The sequence below is a fragment of the Rhinatrema bivittatum genome, chromosome 5, assembly GCF_901001135.1.
Source record: "Rhinatrema bivittatum chromosome 5, aRhiBiv1.1, whole genome shotgun sequence".
In the NCBI taxonomy this organism is placed as follows: domain Eukaryota; kingdom Metazoa; phylum Chordata; class Amphibia; order Gymnophiona; family Rhinatrematidae; genus Rhinatrema; species Rhinatrema bivittatum.
Window position 1 is genome coordinate 361827912 of NC_042619.1, and position 19101 is coordinate 361847012.

The 19101-nt window shown below is 44.4% G+C and overlaps 1 protein-coding gene across 7 annotated transcripts in view; it reads left to right on the top strand.

The window, feature by feature from the left end:
- The first annotated feature begins 250 nt into the window (after positions 1-250).
- The window catches only part of DZIP1 (DAZ interacting zinc finger protein 1), a 600492-nt gene continuing 581641 nt past the window's right edge, over positions 251-19101 (top strand). For 4 of the 7 annotated variants that reach the window (XM_029604720.1, XM_029604721.1, XM_029604722.1 and 1 more), the window contains exons 1-2: positions 671-856; positions 1168-1737. In XM_029604720.1, coding sequence (XP_029460580.1) covers positions 854-856; positions 1168-1737 — 573 coding nt within the window. In that variant the 5' untranslated portion in view covers positions 671-853. Of the gene's footprint in view, positions 275-362; positions 620-670; positions 857-910; positions 968-1167; positions 1738-19101 lie in introns of those variants that run through there. The other 3 variants (XM_029604725.1, XM_029604724.1, XM_029604726.1) reach the window with 3 other exon arrangements.

Consider the following 19101-nt stretch of genomic DNA (forward strand, 5'->3'; position numbering starts at 1 on the left):
TCAGGCATTTTCTGTGTATAAATACCTTCTAATAAAAGTAGTTTTAATCTCATGTGTTTTGGGCTTTTTTGGGCTGGTTTTTTTTTTTTTTTTTTTTTGGAAATTAGCGCTTTTTCTTTCATGAAAATCTGGCAACTCAGCGTGCAGGTTTTTTCTTCGTCTGTGGCCAGCAAGTGCGACAAGGTAGTCTCCGCCAATCATCTTTCTTGGACTACAAGCCCTCAGGAGCAACAAGAGCAATTGAACCGTGCTGAAGAGTACTACTGTTATCTAGGTAATGTTAGACATGTCATTGCCAAAGCCCTCCTTACAAAATTCCTTGGGCTGTTTAAAAATATCATGCCCTAACCTCTGCTCTGGCTTTCGGAAATGTTAAGCTTTCAAGAGCAAGAGGGGTGAAGTGAGCGAGGCCGCAAGTCAGTGCCAAACGCTTCCAGCGAAATAACCTCTTGCATGGACGGGAAGAGACGCCACGCGGCGGCCCCGTTAGCCGAGCGGAGATCCGGATGCGCGTCACCTACGGTTCGTGGGGGATTTCCCGCAACTTTAGCCTACGGCCGCGGCTGCTGGCCGTGGAAAGAGGAAGCGTGCGGAGGGGACGCGTCAATCAGTTGCCTAGGTAAAAGAGTGGGAGCTGAGTAAGCCTGGTTAGTTCTTGGGGCGGGGCCGTGGCACGCTTTCGCTGGGGTTGCTGTGGCGACGGAGTGGATGCTACGCTCCCAAGGCCTTCTCTGTTCATAGTAACTGATTGGCAGGAGCGGGAGTAGAAGCGGCGGTGGCAGGGACGGCAGGCGGCGGAGGGGCTGCGGTCGGCCTGTCCCCGGCAGGGACAACGCCGGCCGCCCCAAACAGTATGGTAAGAGGGAGGCGGCCGCGGACCGTGAGCGAGCCCAGGCGCTGAGGCGGGCGGCAGCGTGGAATGTGAGCGTGCTTGGGCCTGTGACTGTAGCCGGAGACGCAGGCAGAGGTGCTTTTAGCGCGTTCTCGGGACCTTAGGCGGTCGCTTCCGCACCCCCCCCCCCCCCCCCAAGCTATTCATTACATGTGGACGTGTGAAAGGTTCACATTCGTTACCGCTTCTTAGCATTGACTTTCTTGAAAAGGCGGGAATAGGAGGTAGAAAATCTCGTAGGGATTCATCATTTTTTTCTCTCTCTCCATTCCCAGCCTTTCTATGAAAGTGTGTACTACCCGTACGGGCCCGAAGCCGGGGCTTCGTTTGCCAGCCTGCCTTCCCTGATGAGTTCGCCCCCGGTCCAAGTTTCCTCCTCAGCCGCAGTCAGGATGCCCCTTGGCCACCTCCCAGCCTTTAAGTTTCGAGCTCGGCACGAGAGCGTGGACTGGAGGCGGATCGGAGCCATCGATGTGGACAGAGTGGCTAGCGAGGTGGATTTCCTCACGCTGCAGGAGCACATCACGAACATCACTTTCTGCAATGTGGAGAACGAGAAGTGTCCCCATTGCTTCAACTCCGTGGACCCGGTGCTGCTGAAGCTGCTCCGGCTGGCACAACTCACCATCGAGTACCTGCTGCATTCCCAGGAATACCTCACCTCCAACGTGCAGGCGCTGGAGGAGAAGGTGCATAGTTCCATCATCCAGACGGAGCAGATCAAAACCCGAGTGGCCAGGCAAGCCGAGGAAGTAAGGTCCCTGAAAGATGAATGCAAACGCAGGAAAAAGATTATTAGCACTCAGCAGATGATGATCCACGCGGGAGCTAATACCTACCATAAGGTAACATGTGCAAGTGGTTTACTTTTTTAGCAGCTCTGCTTGTGCTTTTTGATTTACTACGATTTTCATCAAGCTACTGCTGTGGGACGTTTGCCTGAAAATTAAAAATTCTGTGCATAATGTTTTAAAAATTCTGCATTTTTGTATGCAAAGACAGTATGGCTACTGTCTTTGTGTAATAACTAAAAGTACAAAATATTAGCACTCAAAGATGGCATATTTATAGTTTATGCAGAAATCTTTCAGGACTGTAATAGACCCAAATTCCCCCCCCCCCCCCAAATCAGTCTCTCCCACTGCCTGCCTCTGGCATTCAGAACCTTCCACAGCTCTTCCATCTCCCCCACACCAGCCTCTGCATGCAGCATCCCTGCAATTTTTTTAAAAATAAAAACTAGTAATTTTCTGTCATTTGTGTGTCTGGGTAATTTATTTGGTCCTTGTTGGGGGGGGGGGGGGGGAAGGTTCTTGGTGATTGGTGCTGGAAAGGGAGTAAGAGAATAGAGAAAAGAGAGGGATCTGAGGCATGGAGGGGGAGTAGTGAAATGGAGAAGGACCTCTGGCAGGAGGGGCAGAGGGATTAGGGATAATTGATGGAAAGTGGAATAGAGATGGAGGAGGGAAGGGAAGATGGAGGAATCAGGGGCGCAGGGAAAGAGAGGAAAAAGTTTCTTCCTCTTCAATTCATGATCTCTGTCTCCTGATTTCCTCCAGTCCCCTTGCTCTCTCCTTGTAGCACCCTGCTCTAATTCCTTCACTCATGCTCTTTAGCACTTTCAATCTCATTTACTCTTTCCTAATCCCCCATACAACCCTCAGCCCCTTCAGTTTTCACTGTTGTCCTTACCCCCCTGTCTTCCTCTCGATCACTTTACTTATGCTCCCATCCCAGCTTGTTAAGAGAAGGAGGAAGATGACAGTAGCAGTCGTGGTCATGTCCTTCTCTGCAGCCTATAGCCAGTGGTATGCTTTATCTTCATGGGACACCATAATGCAGCCCGGCAGCAGAGGAGTAGGATGCAGCCTGAGGCCCTGCTGCTATCCTTTCCCTCCTCACAAGCTAGGACTGGTGCAGGGTGGGGAGGAGGGAGAAATAGGAGGATCACCAGTGCTGCGTCTTACCTCGGTCTCAGGCAGCAAATCCAGGTGTTCTGTTTGTGGAACTGTTTTCTACCATTGCTTGAGTTGGTAAACAGTCAATGTGTTTTCCAACTTCCAAATATCAGAGAACTCATTTCTTTAATTCCAAGTAATATTTAATAGAATGAAGAGACGGTTCAGCACTCCTGTGAATTGCAAAGTAACCTGAATAGCCATACAGACAAGCAGCCTGGTTTAGCTGCTGTGAGTCTCTGGAAGTCCAGTAATTAGATGAAGACAACTGTGGCTGAAATAGAAGTAATAGCATCTCTGAGACATGGTGGAGGGAGGATAACCTTTGGGATAGTGTTATGAGGGTACAAATTATATCGCAATGATAGGGAGGAGCAACTTGGGGGGGGGGTTGCTTTATGTCTGGGATGGCATAGAGACCAACAGGATAAAGATCTTGCAAGAAACTAAATTCACAATAGAATCTTTATGGGTAGAAATCCCGTGTGTGTCGGAAGAGTATAGCGATAGGAATATACTGCCATCCACCTGGCCAAGGTAAGACAGATGAAATGTTAAGAGAAATTAAGGAAGCTCACTAAATTGGTAGTATAGTATAATAAGGGGAGATTTTAATTACCCCAGTATTGACTGGGTAAATGTAACATCAGCACACGCAAGAGAGATAAAGTTCCTGGATGAAATAAATGACAGCTTTATGAAGCAATTGGTTCAAGAACTGATGAGAGAATAAGCTATTTTAAATTTAATTCTTAGTGGAGTGCAGGAATTGGTGAGCAAGTTAATGGTGGTGAGCCTGCTTGGCAATAATCATAACATAACCAAATTTGAATTGATGGCTGGAAGGGGCACAATCAGTAAATTCATGGCTCTAGCAAAGTTTCAAAAGGAAACCGATAAAATGAGAAAAAGTTAAAAAAAAAAACCAAACAAACAAGCAAACCCACTGAAAGGTGTAGGTACAAAGGTTAAGTGTGTACCATAGGCATGCACATTTTTTTGGGGGGGTGGTTATTTTTATTTTTTTTTAACAATCTTAGATGCACAGTCCAGATGTATTCCACGCATTAATAAAGTTGAACGAGACCTGTTTTAGCCAAAAGATCTTCCTTCAAAAATTAGAAGGATCCATTTGAAGAAAATACGAAACAGCATAATCATTGCCAAATTAAATATAAGACATTGATAAGACAGGCTAAGAGAGAATTTGGCTGTAGAGGCAAAAACTCATAATAAAAACTTTTTAAAATATATATGAAGCAGGAAGCCTGTGAGGAGTCGGAAAGGCCATCACTGAAAGACTAAATTTAATTCTTTGCTTCTGTGTTTACTGATGAGGATGTTAGGGAGATAGCTGTTCCAGATCCAGTTTTCAAGGGTGACGATTCAGATGAACTGACTCTAATCACTGTGAACCAGGAAGATTGACCAACTGAAGAGTAGCAAATCACCTGGACCAGATGGTGTACACTCCAGGGTTCTGAATGAAGTAAAAAATTAAATTTCCGACCCATTACAAATAATTTGTAACCTATCATTATAATCATCCATTGCACCTGAAGACTGGAAGGTGGCCAATGTGACCCCGATATTTAAAAAGGGCTCCAGAGGTGATCTGGGAAACTATAGACCACAGAGCCTGACTTCAGTGCTGGGAAAATTCATGGAAACTATTATAAAGAATAAAATTACAGAACATATAGATATGGTTTAATGGGACAGCATGGATTTACCCAAGGGAAATCTTGCCTGACAAATCTGCTGCTACTTATTTTTGAAGGGGTGAATAAAAATGGATAAAAGTGAACCAGTAGATATAATTTTGATTTTCAGAATGTGTTTGTCAAAGTCCTACATGAGAGACTTCTAAGATAACTAAAGTCATGGGATAGGAGGAGGTCCTTTTGTGGATTGCAAATTGGTTAAAAGACAGGAAACAAAGTAGGATTAAATGCTCTATTTCACAGTGGAAAAAGGTAAACAGTGGAGTGCTTCAGGGATTTTTTAAATATATTTATAAATAAACTGGAAAAGGGTAAGAAGAGTGAGGTGATCAAATTTGCAGATTTAACACAAAAGTCAAGCTGATTGTGATAACTTGCAGGAGGACCTTGTGAGACTGGAAGATTATCCATATGGCAGATGAAAATGTGGACAAGTGGAAGGTGATGCATATAGGGAAAATGACTTGAGCTGCACTTATATGATGTTAGGTTCCATATTAGGAGTTACCACCCAGGAAAAAGAACTGGGGATCATAGTTGATATTACATTAAAATCGTCTGCTCGGTGTGCTGTGGCGATCTAAAAAGCAAATAATGTTAGGAATTATTAGGAAGGGAATACAAATAAAATGAAGGATGTCAAGATGCCTCTGTATTATTCTATGGTGAGACTGCACTTTGAATACTGTGTGCAGTTCTGGTCTCCATATCTTAAAAAAGATATACAAGTGGACCTTCTGGTTACGTATGGCTCAGGTTACGACCAACATTTTAAGGTTTCGTGTTATGAACAAATTTTGAGTTATGACCGAAATCCTGGTTTTGAGTTACGAACAGATCTCTTAATTCCACCCGGGGGGGAGGGAGAGGGAGAGAGAGCCTAACCTTAATGCCCTCATGCCAGACAGGCATTTATATCTCTATGGGAGGCCCACCTAGTAATTCGAGGTGAGGTTTAGGTATTAGTGTAGGGGTTAGGGGCCACTTTGACATTCAGAGTGAGACGTACAAACAGAACAGTGCTCTCTTGTGAAGATTTGATTAACTTCGGAGTGAGGAAACTTAGCCAAAGATGAGATTTGTGCAATGTTCTCTCAACCTAACTTGATGTTACCCGGGTAGAGAGTCCATATGCAGATATCGTAAAGGAACTGGTGGAGGAGGTGAAATTGTTGTTTCTGGTAGGCTATAGGCACATTTTATAACTTTTTGGTGAGTACACTAGGAAATTATTGGTGTTTCTGGTAATTAATGACCTTATGCAACCTTTTTTTTTTTTCTTTACATTTTTATTGTAATAAACAAACAAGTATATAACACAGTATTGAACAGACATGGTTAATGAAGTGCAACTTATTAACTCAACAAAGTACGGTTTGCCAGTCCATCATTTACAATATTTATCTGTAATATTTCATCTTCCCTATGATTTTAAATGTATGAATGTATGTTCCTGAGTCCGAACCAATGGTTATATCAGTCATCTTGGCCGTCCAGTCTTTTCTTCTCCTGCCAATCCTGAAATGGTTGCCATATCTTCTGGGTATGGATTGCATCTCGAGACCTGTGAAACCTCATTGTGGCATGCATGAATTACAGTTTACGTAACCTGGAGTAAACATTTTCTATTGATAGAGGTCCATGCATCCCCCATTCCAGTGCTATTTCACCTTTTGTGGTTGAAAGAATATAGAAGACAAGTTTTCCCTGATCTGCAACAATATCATAAGGTAAATTTAACAAAACATGCTCCGGTGTTAAAACAATCTCTATCCCCATAATTTCTCTTATCAGCCTAGCAACTTCCACCCAGAATTGTTCCAGAAAAGTACATGTCCACCACATGTGGAAAAATGTGCCCTCCACTCCACATCCCTTCCAGCTTCTAACATCATAGGCTGGTTTAAATTTATGTATCTTTGCAGGTGTGCAATACTTGTATCTGTTTTCAGCTAGTTGTGAGAAAGGGGAGCTGCGCTTAGTGTGGTAGAATACCTGATCCCAGGTTTCCTCTGTCAGAGGGTGAGTTAGGTCTCTCTCCAAAGCTTTTATATAAGCTGGTTTAAACTTTGGATCCTTATTTAGATAATTATATACCTGGGAGATAGCTTTCTTCAAGGTATCAGCTTGATCACACCAAGGCTAAATCTCGCCCCACTCACTCTGTATGAAAAAAGTGTCGTATTTGCAAATACGAATATATATCGGTAGGAGATAGGTCATATGTAGTCTGTATAGAGGAGAAGGAGGTGAGTCTGTCAACTCCCCAAAGTTGCCCAAAGCGTCTTAAGACCCTTCGCATTCCATTTGCGGAAGGAAGTGGAAGATGTACCCATTGGAAACTGGCTATTAGTCTGTATACAAGAACTATAGTAATATCGTCTGTTTCCGGTCAATGAGTCCTTCCATCTCTCTCACACCAATAAGATGTTATGGGTAGGGGCCATAATATGTCTCAGGGGTAAGCGTGTGTTCCTAGGCTGCCATATCAGGGCACTAAGGGGGTTGTTCCCCGATTAAAGCCTGTTCAATAGTAGCTCATTTCTTCTGCTCTCCTTTTCTATTCCAGTCAAAGATGGCTCTAATTTGAGCCGCAGCATAATACCACTTAAGGTTTGGGACACCCAAACCCCCCCCCTCAGTTTAGGTCTATGCATGACCATTCTAGATATCCTCGGGGTCTCCTCTTCCATATGTAGGAGAAGATGCGCCTTGGCCAGCTATTGATCATGGCGTTAGGTATAGAAATTGGTAATGCCTGAAATAAATACCCCAGGCGGGGCAGAATGTTCATTTTTACTGAGGCAATTCTCCCGAACCAGGAGAGGAATAATTCAGACCAGCGATCTAAGTCTTGGAATATTTTGTGGATGAGGGGTGGATAATTAAATTGATAAAGTTCAGTCGGGTCTTTGCTAATATAAACCCCAAGATATTTAATTTTGGTAGAGGCCCAACGAAACTGAAATTTCGTTTGTAACTCAGTGAGCTCAGAGATTGGCAATGTGACCTTTAGGATTTCAGATTTTTCTATATTAAGCTTGAAGCCCGAAGCCACACCAAAGGTGTGCAATGCCTCTAGGGCGCCTTTCAGAGAAGTTGCTTGTTCGGTCAGGGTAAACAAAATGTCGTCCGCGAACATAGACATCTTATAGGCCTGTCGCCTATTTATTTTATTTATTTTTAATTTTTATATACCGAAATTCTTGTAGGGACTACAAATCACTCCGGTTTACATAAAACGAAAAACTGCCCAACAGAGAGAGGGGCTTTACATAGAACAGTAGCACCGATGGAACAATAACTGGATGACAATTAAACATATTAAACATAGTGATAATTAAATATTATAGCTTAACATAGTAATAAATAAAAATTATATTATATGATATAATCTATACAGTTTAACTAATTAACGTAGAATAATGGCATATAAACAATGCAAAATATATATAATAAAGTAAAATGAATTTTTGAGCTCACGGCTATGTTCAGTAACCTTCGGGAGGGGGGTAAACTTCTTCGGTAATGTAGCAGGGATCACCTTAATTCTGAAGCCTGGGAAGGATTGTGACAGCTGTACCTCCTATAGGCCTATCTCCCTTATAAATATTGATTTGAAGGTACTGGCCAAGATCCTAGCATTCCGCCTCTGGGGACAGATAGGCCAGCTTGTTCATGCAGATCAGGCTAGTTTTATCCCAGGTCTGAATACTGCCAATAATATACGGAAATTAATGGATTTAATCTATATCACAAACTCGAAGAGGAGCTCTGCGGTGTTTATGACATTAGATGCTGAGAAGGCCTTCTACAGGGTCTATTGGCCTTTTTTGTTTGCTGTCTTGGCCAAAGTAGGATTGGGGGGGAACTTTTTCCACTTGGGTATGGGAATTATATCGCAAAACCCTAGCCTGCCTAAAAGTGAATCATGACTACACTGCCAATTTTCCTATCAGAAGGGGAACAAGGCAGGGGTGTCTCCTGTCCCCTCTCCTTTTTACGCTTAGTTTGGAGCCCCTGACCGAAGCAATACGAAGGGCTCCAAACATCTTAGGAGTCAGTTGTGGTGGGCAACAATATAAGATTACATTATATGCGAATGATGTTATTTTATCACTTCAACAGCCTATGGTATCGGTCCCAGCTGCAATGTCCCTGGTAGAGAGCTATGGGAGACTATCTGGCCTCCGTGTTAACCCAGATAAATCAGAAATCCTTCCGGCTCATTTTTCTCCCGAGCTATTGCGATCTGCCAAATGGGGTTTTCCCTATAAATGGACACAGGGTCCTATCCGATACCTTGGCATTAATCTGGGATTAGAGCCTAATCGTTTTGTGCGATTAAACTATGACCCTCTGATTCACTCTCTGAAGGGGGAGTTAGAGAATTGGGAATTGCTGAATCTTTCGTGGTTTGGTCGCGATCAAAATACCTTGTTACCTAAAATCAATTACCTGTTTCAAGCGCTTCCTTGCCTACTCCCGACAGGGCTACTGCGCCACTTCAGTTTAAGATATTTGCCTTTGTGTGATGTAAACACCCTCCCCGGGTAGCGAGACAGACTCTGTACCAATCACGTAAAGAGAGAGGTCTAGGATTACTTTCATTAATGCATTATTATGTGGCCTCTCAATTAAAGTATATACTTGACGGTCATGAATTAAACTTCCCTAAGCAGTGGGTTCTGATAGAACAGGCACTGATTGGGGTAGTCCCATTGCAAGCTATTTTCTGGCCTCTGAGCTATAACATTAGAGAATTGGCCTCATTACCTCCGAGCCTTCAAACTACCCTCACTATCTGGAAAAGGTGGAAATCAGTAAAGAAATATTCTGTGTTGTCACATATGACATATCCACAAATTCCCCATGGGACAGGAGAATTTAGTTTTTCAACACTGGGAGGTCCATGGCCTGACTAATTTGGGCCAACTATGGCATAAAGGGATAGTTCCTTTTTTTGATTTACAATCAGTTTATGAGCTACCACATACGGATTTGTTAGCTTAGGCATTTTTTGTCCTTGGTGAGCCTTAGACAGGATCTACAGAGTCCTTGCTCGCCTTTTGAGGGGTACTGTATCCTGACAGGCAGGGTATCAAAAGGTATTTCAAAAATTTACCAATTGCTTATTAACAAGACCCGACAGAAAACTGCTCACATGTTGGCTTGGGAGAGAGACCTTGGGACACAGTGGATCTTGGATAAATGGGAGGAGTGCTTTCAAATGCTGGGACCGTATTCAATGTCCGCGTCCATGATGGAAAATCATTATAAGTTATTGTATAGGTGGCACTATCCTCCGGTGCAAGTGGCATGCTGGATGCCTGGCAGGTCCTCCCTTTGTTGGCGGCAATGCTCACAAACAGGTACTTTTTGGCACGTGGTGGCAGTGTCCCAGGATCCAACAGTTTTGGGCACAGTGTCAACTTTTGTTGGGCTCTGTCTTGGGGGTCCAGATACCATTGCAGGCCAATTAATTGGCTACTGGGGATTCCATATCCGGCCTTGGAGGAAGAACCACACCAAATGTTTACTTTTATTGCGACTGCCGCACGTTTGTTGGTCGCGGCGCATTGGAAGGATGTGCACCCACCGGGTTTAGCCCAACTGTACACTAAATTGAGACAGATAAGCTATATGGAACAGCTCACGGCACTTAGGTGTGACTCTAAGTTTTTTTAGAATTTGGTCTCCTTTGCACAGGTACCTTGACAGGGTCCAGCGGAGTTAAGGGAGTAACTAAGTAGGCTAGGGAAGCATAGCTGACGAGCACTGATATCCAATCGGGTTCCCCCAACCTTGTTTGGGTGCTTGCAGGAGATACTATATATTGGTCTGGAATAGCTTTGGGGGCCAAGGAACGAGAACTCTGTAATACCAATTCATGACTGATGTTATTTCGGACTGGCAGTGGGGGGGGAAACTAAGTGGATAAACAAAAAAGAAACGGGGGGGGGGGGGGGGGAGATGGAGGACAAAGTTAGAGAAGAAGATGGATGTTTAGCTTGTTATCGAAGGCCCAGTTAACTTTCTGATTAATGTTTCAATGATTAGATGTTGGGCCATTTGTGTATCTGTCTAGATATGTTATTGTTTAATGTTTTATTTATAAATTGTCTGTGCTCTTCTCAATAAACAACAAATAAAAAAGAATCACCAACTACAACAGCTGATTTAACCCTTCCTTCTTGGTCACATGTCCCTGGAGAGACATCCTTAGTGGAAGAGAATACTACATCACCTTGAGGGTAGGGCCTACCGACAGGATTGCTTCTTGGCATATCAAGTTGATTCTCTCCTTCCAGGTTACCTTTCTTCTCCAAAGCAGCACATAAGTCTGCCTGAGTGGAGGTGGGACTGCTCTGTTGTGTCCCTGAAGGTCTCCTTTCTCTATATCTCTTTACCTTCCTTAGCTTCTCTAGATCTGCCACACTAGCCTTCAGAGGTCAGACTTGTTATCTGAGGGCTAGGAGTTCTTTGCACAGAGTGCATGCATACATTGGTAAATAATCATATGTGGCACTCAGTATAAAAGATTGGATAGCCTTCTAACTACTGGACCACTGCCTGCATCTTAATTTTGTAGTGTTAGTGATTTAAAATTTCTAAGGGAGTAGGGATGTTATAAAATAAACTAAAGGTACTTTACATTAATTTTATTTGTCAGTGGCTTTTAAAACACTACATTTTAATTTACTTACACATACCTGGTTACATACCTTATTGACTCTTGTTTTGAAATTTCCTGTTAGTTTATCAAACCTGTTGTAAATTTATAGTAAGGGGTGATCGTCATGCGCCTTCTGGTCTTCTCCTGCTGGAAGATTGCGCGGCCTGTGGAAGCTGGGGCTGTAGGAGCTGAAGCTGGAATGGCTTGCAAAGTCCTCTGGAGTCCTCTGCTGATGCTGGGGAAAAGTATGCAGATGAGCCTTTCCTGCTGAAAGAGAAGGGACTCTTGGTGGCTGTTCATCCAGAAGTGGTGCATTTCCTAAGAGGGGTCAGGTGCATTTGACCTCCCTTTAGATCTTTGATTCCCAGTGGGACCTTCATCTAGTCCTTAATGCCCTTGTGGCTCCACCCTTTGAACTGCTAAAGCTGGCATCCTTAAAGGATCTCTCGCTAAAGGCAGTGTTTTTGGTGGCTATTTGTTCCACCAGGCATATTTCGGAATTACAGGCTTTATTTTGCAGAGATTCTTAGTCTTTTCAGCTGAGTCAGTTAACTTTCAGCCCATGCTGTTCTTACCTAAATTGATGTAGCCCTTCCACCTACCTCTGTCAGTTTTGCTCCCAATTTTTCAGGATAGTGAGTATAAAGGCAAAAATAGCAGCCTCCGCCACCTGGATGTCCGCATATTTCTCAGATATGTAAAAGTGATGAATCCCTTTCAGAAAAACCTAAGAAGCTAATGGGTCTTGAGTTGCCGGCCTAATTTGAATCTTTTTAGAATCTTTTACTGATTTGCTTGTTTTTAAACAGGGGATGTTGCTTGTTTCTTTTTCTTGGTTAACAAGTTTGGATTTTTTCCCAGATATGCGAGCTACTCAGGATAGGAGGAACAAAAATTCTTTTGATGCGCAGAGAAACTATTTCTTTTGGAGCTAAATTTATTCTTTGATTTCCTTATAAATATATTCTTATTCATTTAAATTCTAAATTCATTTTTTTTTTGTTCCTGTGCAGTTGAGGTCGTATCTAGATGCTCACCTTGTCACCCAGTGATTGGATATTTATATTAGGCTTATTTTGTTCTGCTTTTTTCTTTTATGTTTCATATTTCTTTATAATTGCTCCTTTGATCTTGCCTCCCCTCTTTATTTCTTGTAAACTTGAGAGCCTGGTATTTTGCTTTCTTGATTTAATAATGCTGTTTCAATACCTCCTATGATTGTGTTTTTTGAGTCTCAAGTCTTTTTTCTGTAATAAGTTTGATCTTGTGTATTATTTTGAAAATTATAAATAAAAAAAAAAAAGGTACTCTAGCCAGATGGATTAAGGGAGGCATTTATTACTTTGGCACAGCTTCTTTGAGACCGCCAAGCACCCTTGGCACTCCTTGCACATTTTACCAGAGCCTAGGCATGTTCATGAGCGGAAGCCTTCATAGTAGCCTCTGAGGATATATGTAGAGCATTCTTTTTTAATATACTATAAATTGGATATACAAGCCAGGGCAGATGCTTCCTTCGGGCAGCCCTGTCTTCTTCCTACCTGGTTTAGTATCAACTTGGGTATCTCCTACTTGTAAGGGACTGGACTAGCAGGAGGATAAGAGAAAAAAAAATTGATTTTTAACTGTTAATTTCCTTTCCTTGAATCCTGTTAGATCAGTCCAGGACCTTCTCGGGAACACAGGCATCCAGCATATATGGTCATCTCCCTCCCTTTTTGGCATTGTGAGCAGCTAAGGGTACACTCCTGTACCATAAGGGTGAGGTAAATATGTTCTATGTTGAGCATATTAGGTATCCACTCTTCCCTTCCCTATATCTTTTGACCAGTGTGTTTTCCCTTTCTTGCTTGATCTTAAAATCCCCTTTTTTTTGGTTCTGCACTATGGATTTTTCTCATAGAACAAGCAGGATGGTAGACCTCACACATGGGTGACTTTGAATGGAGCCCAGCACAGAAAACATGTCAAAGTTTCTAGAACTTTGACTTAGCCTCTCTGAGCATGCCCAGCATGGATTATACCATGTGTTCATGCGGGGTCCCCTTCAGTCTCTTCTTTTTCATGGAGCCTGTCATCTCGCAGTCTGGTGAGAGCTTGCCAACTTTTTGGCCTACTGGCAGAAAAAAAGCCTCTTCTGTTTTTGTCTTTTAATATCTCTTTTTCAACGCGGCGAACACAGAATCCCCTCAGTGCTCACATTAGCTTCTTAAGTTTTTCAATGTTTAGTGGTAACTTTTCTTTAGGAGTTGATAATCCTGGTGCTTCGATGCCTGCTGGCCTTCGATGGCCACTGCCGTTGATTTCAATCTCGCGTCTCTCTTATTTCATGACGCATGTCCACTTCAGGTTTTAAGCAATGCCCCTGATGCACGAAGACCATGTCTATCATGGACTCCCATAATAGATGTGTCCTTTGCCTGGAGGCATCACATGAAGTCTGGAATTGCAGCAAGTGTGCCAAGAAGACCCGGAAAGGCGCAAGATCTGGGTTAACAAGATGGAGAAACTCTTTGGGCCAGAGAAGACTGATGCATTGGCATCAAGGGACTTCGGAGGTGCACAGATGGACATTGAGCTATCGACATTAGTGGGGCCGTCTGTTCCATCGAGGTCGTCGGCTGAGAGGGCGCTGGAAGACCGGCATTTTCGGGCTCTTCCAGGTCAAGGTTATCTGGTTCCTTTCTGCACAGCGGAAAGACCATACCCAGCATCGAGGGAAGCCGAAGAAGCATCGGTCACAGTATGTGCACGGTGCCAGGCATGGGATTGCACTAGGTTTTGCTGTGATGCCCCTGATGTGACCCTACAGCGAGGAGAGCCAATTCTCCACTGATGCCTGGGGCACACCAAGGACTCCATCTGTCTCGATGCCAGCCACTGACCCTCCCTTTCAATTCCGAAGAGGATCTGGTCACACCTTCTCTGTCCCAACTTGTTTTGGCATCGGCAATGTTTGAGGAGGAACTGGAGAAGTGCGTGCAGCTGTGCATAGAGAGGGCAATGTGCGGCATTGGCACCGCAGCACTGCCCGTACTGTTCCTCGAGCCGCTGCTGGAATCCCTGCATGTGCTGCTTGTGTCCTGGTGCACAGTCACCTCTTGTCCATCCGATCATCGTTATTGAATCCTCAGAGGAGGAAGCTCCTTCCTGGCCAGAAAAGACCTACGGTCCCACATCCAGTTCCCTTGGTGCCTGCACTGCTGGACTAAGGCCGAGTGCCAGAGGCCCCATCCATGCTTGATGATAGTGAGGATGAGGACACATATGACTCCTGAGGGGATGACTCATTTGGGGTCTCGACGATTCCTTGTATGGCCATCCTCCTTCAGAGGAGTGAAGCCCCCTCTGGAGGATCTCTCCTTCACAGGGATTTGTCAAGTTGATGGCAGAGACTATCCCCTTTCAGTTACTGAATGAAGAGGGTATCGGGAACAAAATGCATGATATCTTCCAGTTTGTGGAGTCTCCCAAGGAGATCGTGGTAGTCCTAGTGCATGAGAGCCTTGTGGAGTTACTGATGAGGATGTGGGAATACTCCTTCACAGTGCCTCCCATAAACAAGAAGGCAGACCTGATTTATCTTGTCCAGAAGGCCCTTGGATTTAACAAGCATCAGCTACCCCACCAATCACTTGTGGTCGAATCTGCCCTCAAGAAGACCAAGCACTCTCGGACCCATTCCTTGGTGCCTCTGGGAAGGACCTCAGAGTGATGGACATTCTTGGAAGGTTTTCCATGGAGTTATGCTCATTGCCCACATAGCTGTCTACTAGCTCTACTTGAGCCAATATTCATAGGACATCTGGAAACAGCTTCAGAATGTGACCAAGCAGTTGCCTCAGCAGCAGCAGAACACACTCTTGTCGCTGGTGCACAAGTGCCTGGAGTGTGGAAAACACGAGGTCCAATCGACCTGCAATGTTTTTGAAATGGCTTCAAGGGTCTCTGCTATAGAAATTAGCACCCACAGATTTGCATGACTGCAGGCTTCTGATCTCCTACCAGAGGTGCAGGAGTGACTCGCTGGCATGCCGTGCATTGGGGAGAATCTCTTTGATGATAAGGTCAAGGATGTAGTGGCCCAGATCTGGGATCACCATGTGATCCCAGATCTCTACCAGCACTCCAGATATGTCCTCCTCATCTATGAGGTCAGGACCTTAGTCTACCCGAGGAGGTATTATCCTCCGCCCTCTCGCTCCTGTCAACACCACCAGAGCTCTCATGGCTCTCCCAGGCATCAAAGAGCCCTGAAGCCCTAGCTGGTGTTAGTCAACTCTGGGGACAGGGTTTTGACTGGATCAGAGAGAGCATAGCCCAGTTTCCAAGTCCGGGGTGATTGCCCTGCCAGTAGGGTTCAGGCTGCAGTTCTTGCGAACCACTGGCCTAGTGTAATCTCAGACCAGTGGGTCCTTCCCATCGTCTGCCAAGAGTACCGATTGAACTTATTGGATATCCCACTAAATTGCCCTATGAGCTCGATCTGGGGCCTGGTAGCACATCAGGAGATGCTAGGGTTCATCAACTACCCCAGATCCCATCTGTCTGTCTGCCTTAATGGCCAGAGTGGTTGAACCAGTTCCTCCAGGGCAAAGAGGGCGGGGATTTTACTCCCGGTACTTCCTGATACCAAAGATAACAGAAGAACCCTGTCTCAACCTAGACCTGAAGGCCTTGAACAAATTTATCAAAAAGGAAAAGTTCATGATGGGTTCCTTAGTCACCTTGATCCCCTTCTTACAAAAAGGGGACTGGTTATGCTCCCTAGATCTAAAGGACGCATACACGCAAATTGAGATCTTTCCAAATCAACAGAAGTATCTTCAATTTCTGATGGGAAAATAGCACTCCAGTATCGTGTGCTGCTGTTGGGCTCACGTCAGCCCCATATGTCTTCACAAAATGCTTAACCATGTTGGCGGTGCACCTTCACAGACTGGGAGTTCATGGTTTCCTATATCTGGATGATTGGCTGGTCAAGAGCACCTCTCAGGCGGGGGCCGACTGATCCATGTGCTTGACCATCCGCGTATTGGAGATGCTAGGGTTCATCATCAACTACCCCAAACCGCATCTGTCTGTCTGCCTCAATAAAGAATGACTATCAAATCAGAGGTCTTAAGGCAAACTCTGTGCCACACTGTAAATTTTTATTTTTAACAAACACTGTTACACCAGTCATTTACAAAAAATGGTTTTATAGCATCCAGTGGACCACTCCCCTATCCTATTAATACCCATTACCTTTCATAGCTAAAAATACTTATCACACTCATTCTTGCTTTACCCTCCAATCACCTCAATCATACCATACGTATATCTCTCGCTCCCATTCATTCATTCATACATATATAAACCATATTCATATTAAAACTTTCATTTTATTACAATAATGGTAATTTTTCAGTATACTTATAGCACTTCAAATATAATAATGATATTCTTAATATATTTAAGATCGGCGCCCAGACCCGTCGGGGTAAGGCCTTTTAATTTCCCTTCCCCCCGGCGAGCCTGACCGTCGATCTCACGGCTGAGCGGCAGCCCCTCGCTCTCCAGACACGCCCACCACCGCGAACAGCCAGTCCAAATTCGAGAGGGACTTTTAAACTTCTTCACCCTCCGGCGCCGCGATTCAATTAAGCCAGCTGCTCCTACTCACCTCAAGCTGCTTCTACACCATCGGCTGAGAAGGGAGGCCTGCGCGATCGGCGCCCAGACCCGTCGGGGTAAGGCCTTTTAATTTCCCTTCCCCCCGGCGAGCCTGACCGTCGATCTCACGGCTGAGCGGCAGCCCCTCGCTCTCCAGACACGCCCACCACCGCGAACAGCCAATCCAAATTCGAGAGGGACTTTTAAACTTCTTCACCCTCCGGCGCCGCGATTCAATTAAGCCAGCTGCTCCTACTCACCTCAAGCTGCTTCTACATCATCGGCTGAGAAGGGAGGCCTGCGCGATCGGCGCCCAGACCCGTCGGGGTAAGGCCTTTTAATTTCCCTTCCCCCCGGCGAGCCTGACCGTCGATCTCACGGCTGAGCGGCAGCCCCTCACTCTCCAGACACGCCCACCACCGCGAACAGCCAATCCAAATTCGAGAGGGACTTTTAAACTTCTTCACCCTCAGGCGCCGCGCGCCGAAGGAGCGCGACAAAGGGGCTTGCCCCTTTGTGCGCCCCTTCGTGCAGCCCCGAGAAAGGCCCTAATAGATCCTTCAACTCTACCCAACAGTTTTGAGCCCCCTCTGCCGTTCAAATCAACAAGCAGCCATCCTCACCAGTGCTGACATCGGAACAGTCTCCCTTCCCCAGTGAGCTCATAGAGCTCCACCAAAGAAACCATCTGACCTCCACCTGGCATCAGCTTCACCATATGACTGGGAACTATTTGACCTCCCTCTAGCACTCACCCGGATAAAACACTTTCGCACGACTATAATCCCACCTCATAGGTGAGCCTCTCTCATCCGCTCCATATAAAAAAAAAAAACCCACACAAATCCAACTGACTTTCTTCAAAATAGAAATCACCTTCATAACCCTTCACCTCTCCCATCAACCATCTCAACCCGGCAAACACCTCCACCATAACTTTTTCCCCCCTCACAATCACCCAACAACAGTTCAATATGATCCTCTCACCTTCAATTTCACCAAAACAAAAGCATCGACACCTAATAAACATTCCACTATTTGAAACCACCAAAAACCTGTTCTACTTAACATTCCTTCTCATAAACGCACAAGTCCTCTCCAAGAAACTCATACTCTTATCAGACATCCTCCAGGACCAAAACCCAGCTTTCATTGCTGTAACAGAAACATGGTTCAAAACCACTGACCACATACTATTGAACCAACTAACTAACAACAATTATGATCTATTCTCAGTTCCAAGGAAATCCCGACGAGGAGGAGGTCTGCTATTGATCATAAAAAAACACTTCAACATGAAACTAATTCCCATCTCCCTCCCCCACCAATTTGAACTAGCCCTCTTCGACTCAGATAACCTTCAGATATGCCTAGTTTACTGCCCCCCTAAACTCCTCGACAATGACATATCACCGCTCATTGAATTCCTCCTTTTAAAAATCAACAACAAAAAACCTACAATCATCCTGGGAGACTTTAACCTCCACATTGACTCTACACCTCCCTCCCAAGCTTGCCAAACCCTGCTAGATGTACTTTCCACTCTCCAATTCACACAACTCGTCAACAACTCAACACACAAAGCCGGTCATACCCTTGACCTGATCTTCACCAGTAATAACTTTTTCTCAAATCCATCCATTTCCTATTCTCAAGCCTCATGGTCAGACCACTTTCTCATTCAATGTACGACTCATACCAACACAGTCAACAAGACAAAAGTTAACAACACTCACTCCTTTAAATACCGACCACCCTTCATTCCAGATTTACTCCAACAAGAACTCGAAAAACTACTTTTAAAAATCGACCTCTCCAACATAAACAGTGCAACTCAATCTTGACATCATATAACAAGTGAAGCAGCTAACAGAATAAACCCTGAAAGAACCAAACTAATCAAATCACAAAAACAAACCAACAACCCATGGTTCAATCCTCAACTAAAGGAGACCAAATCCATTCTCAGACGAAAAGAAAAGGACTGGAGGAAAAACAAATGTCAACTTACACTTGAAAGATATAGAACCTACCTTACCTACTATAAAAATCTGATAAACAAAGCAAAAAAGGAATACTACAGCAAAAAAATACTTAATTCTTCAAATAATCCAAAAACCCTCTTCAATATTGTAAATAACCTAATCGCAGTAAACAACCTCAACGCCAAACTTCCACAAAAAAACCTAAGCCATG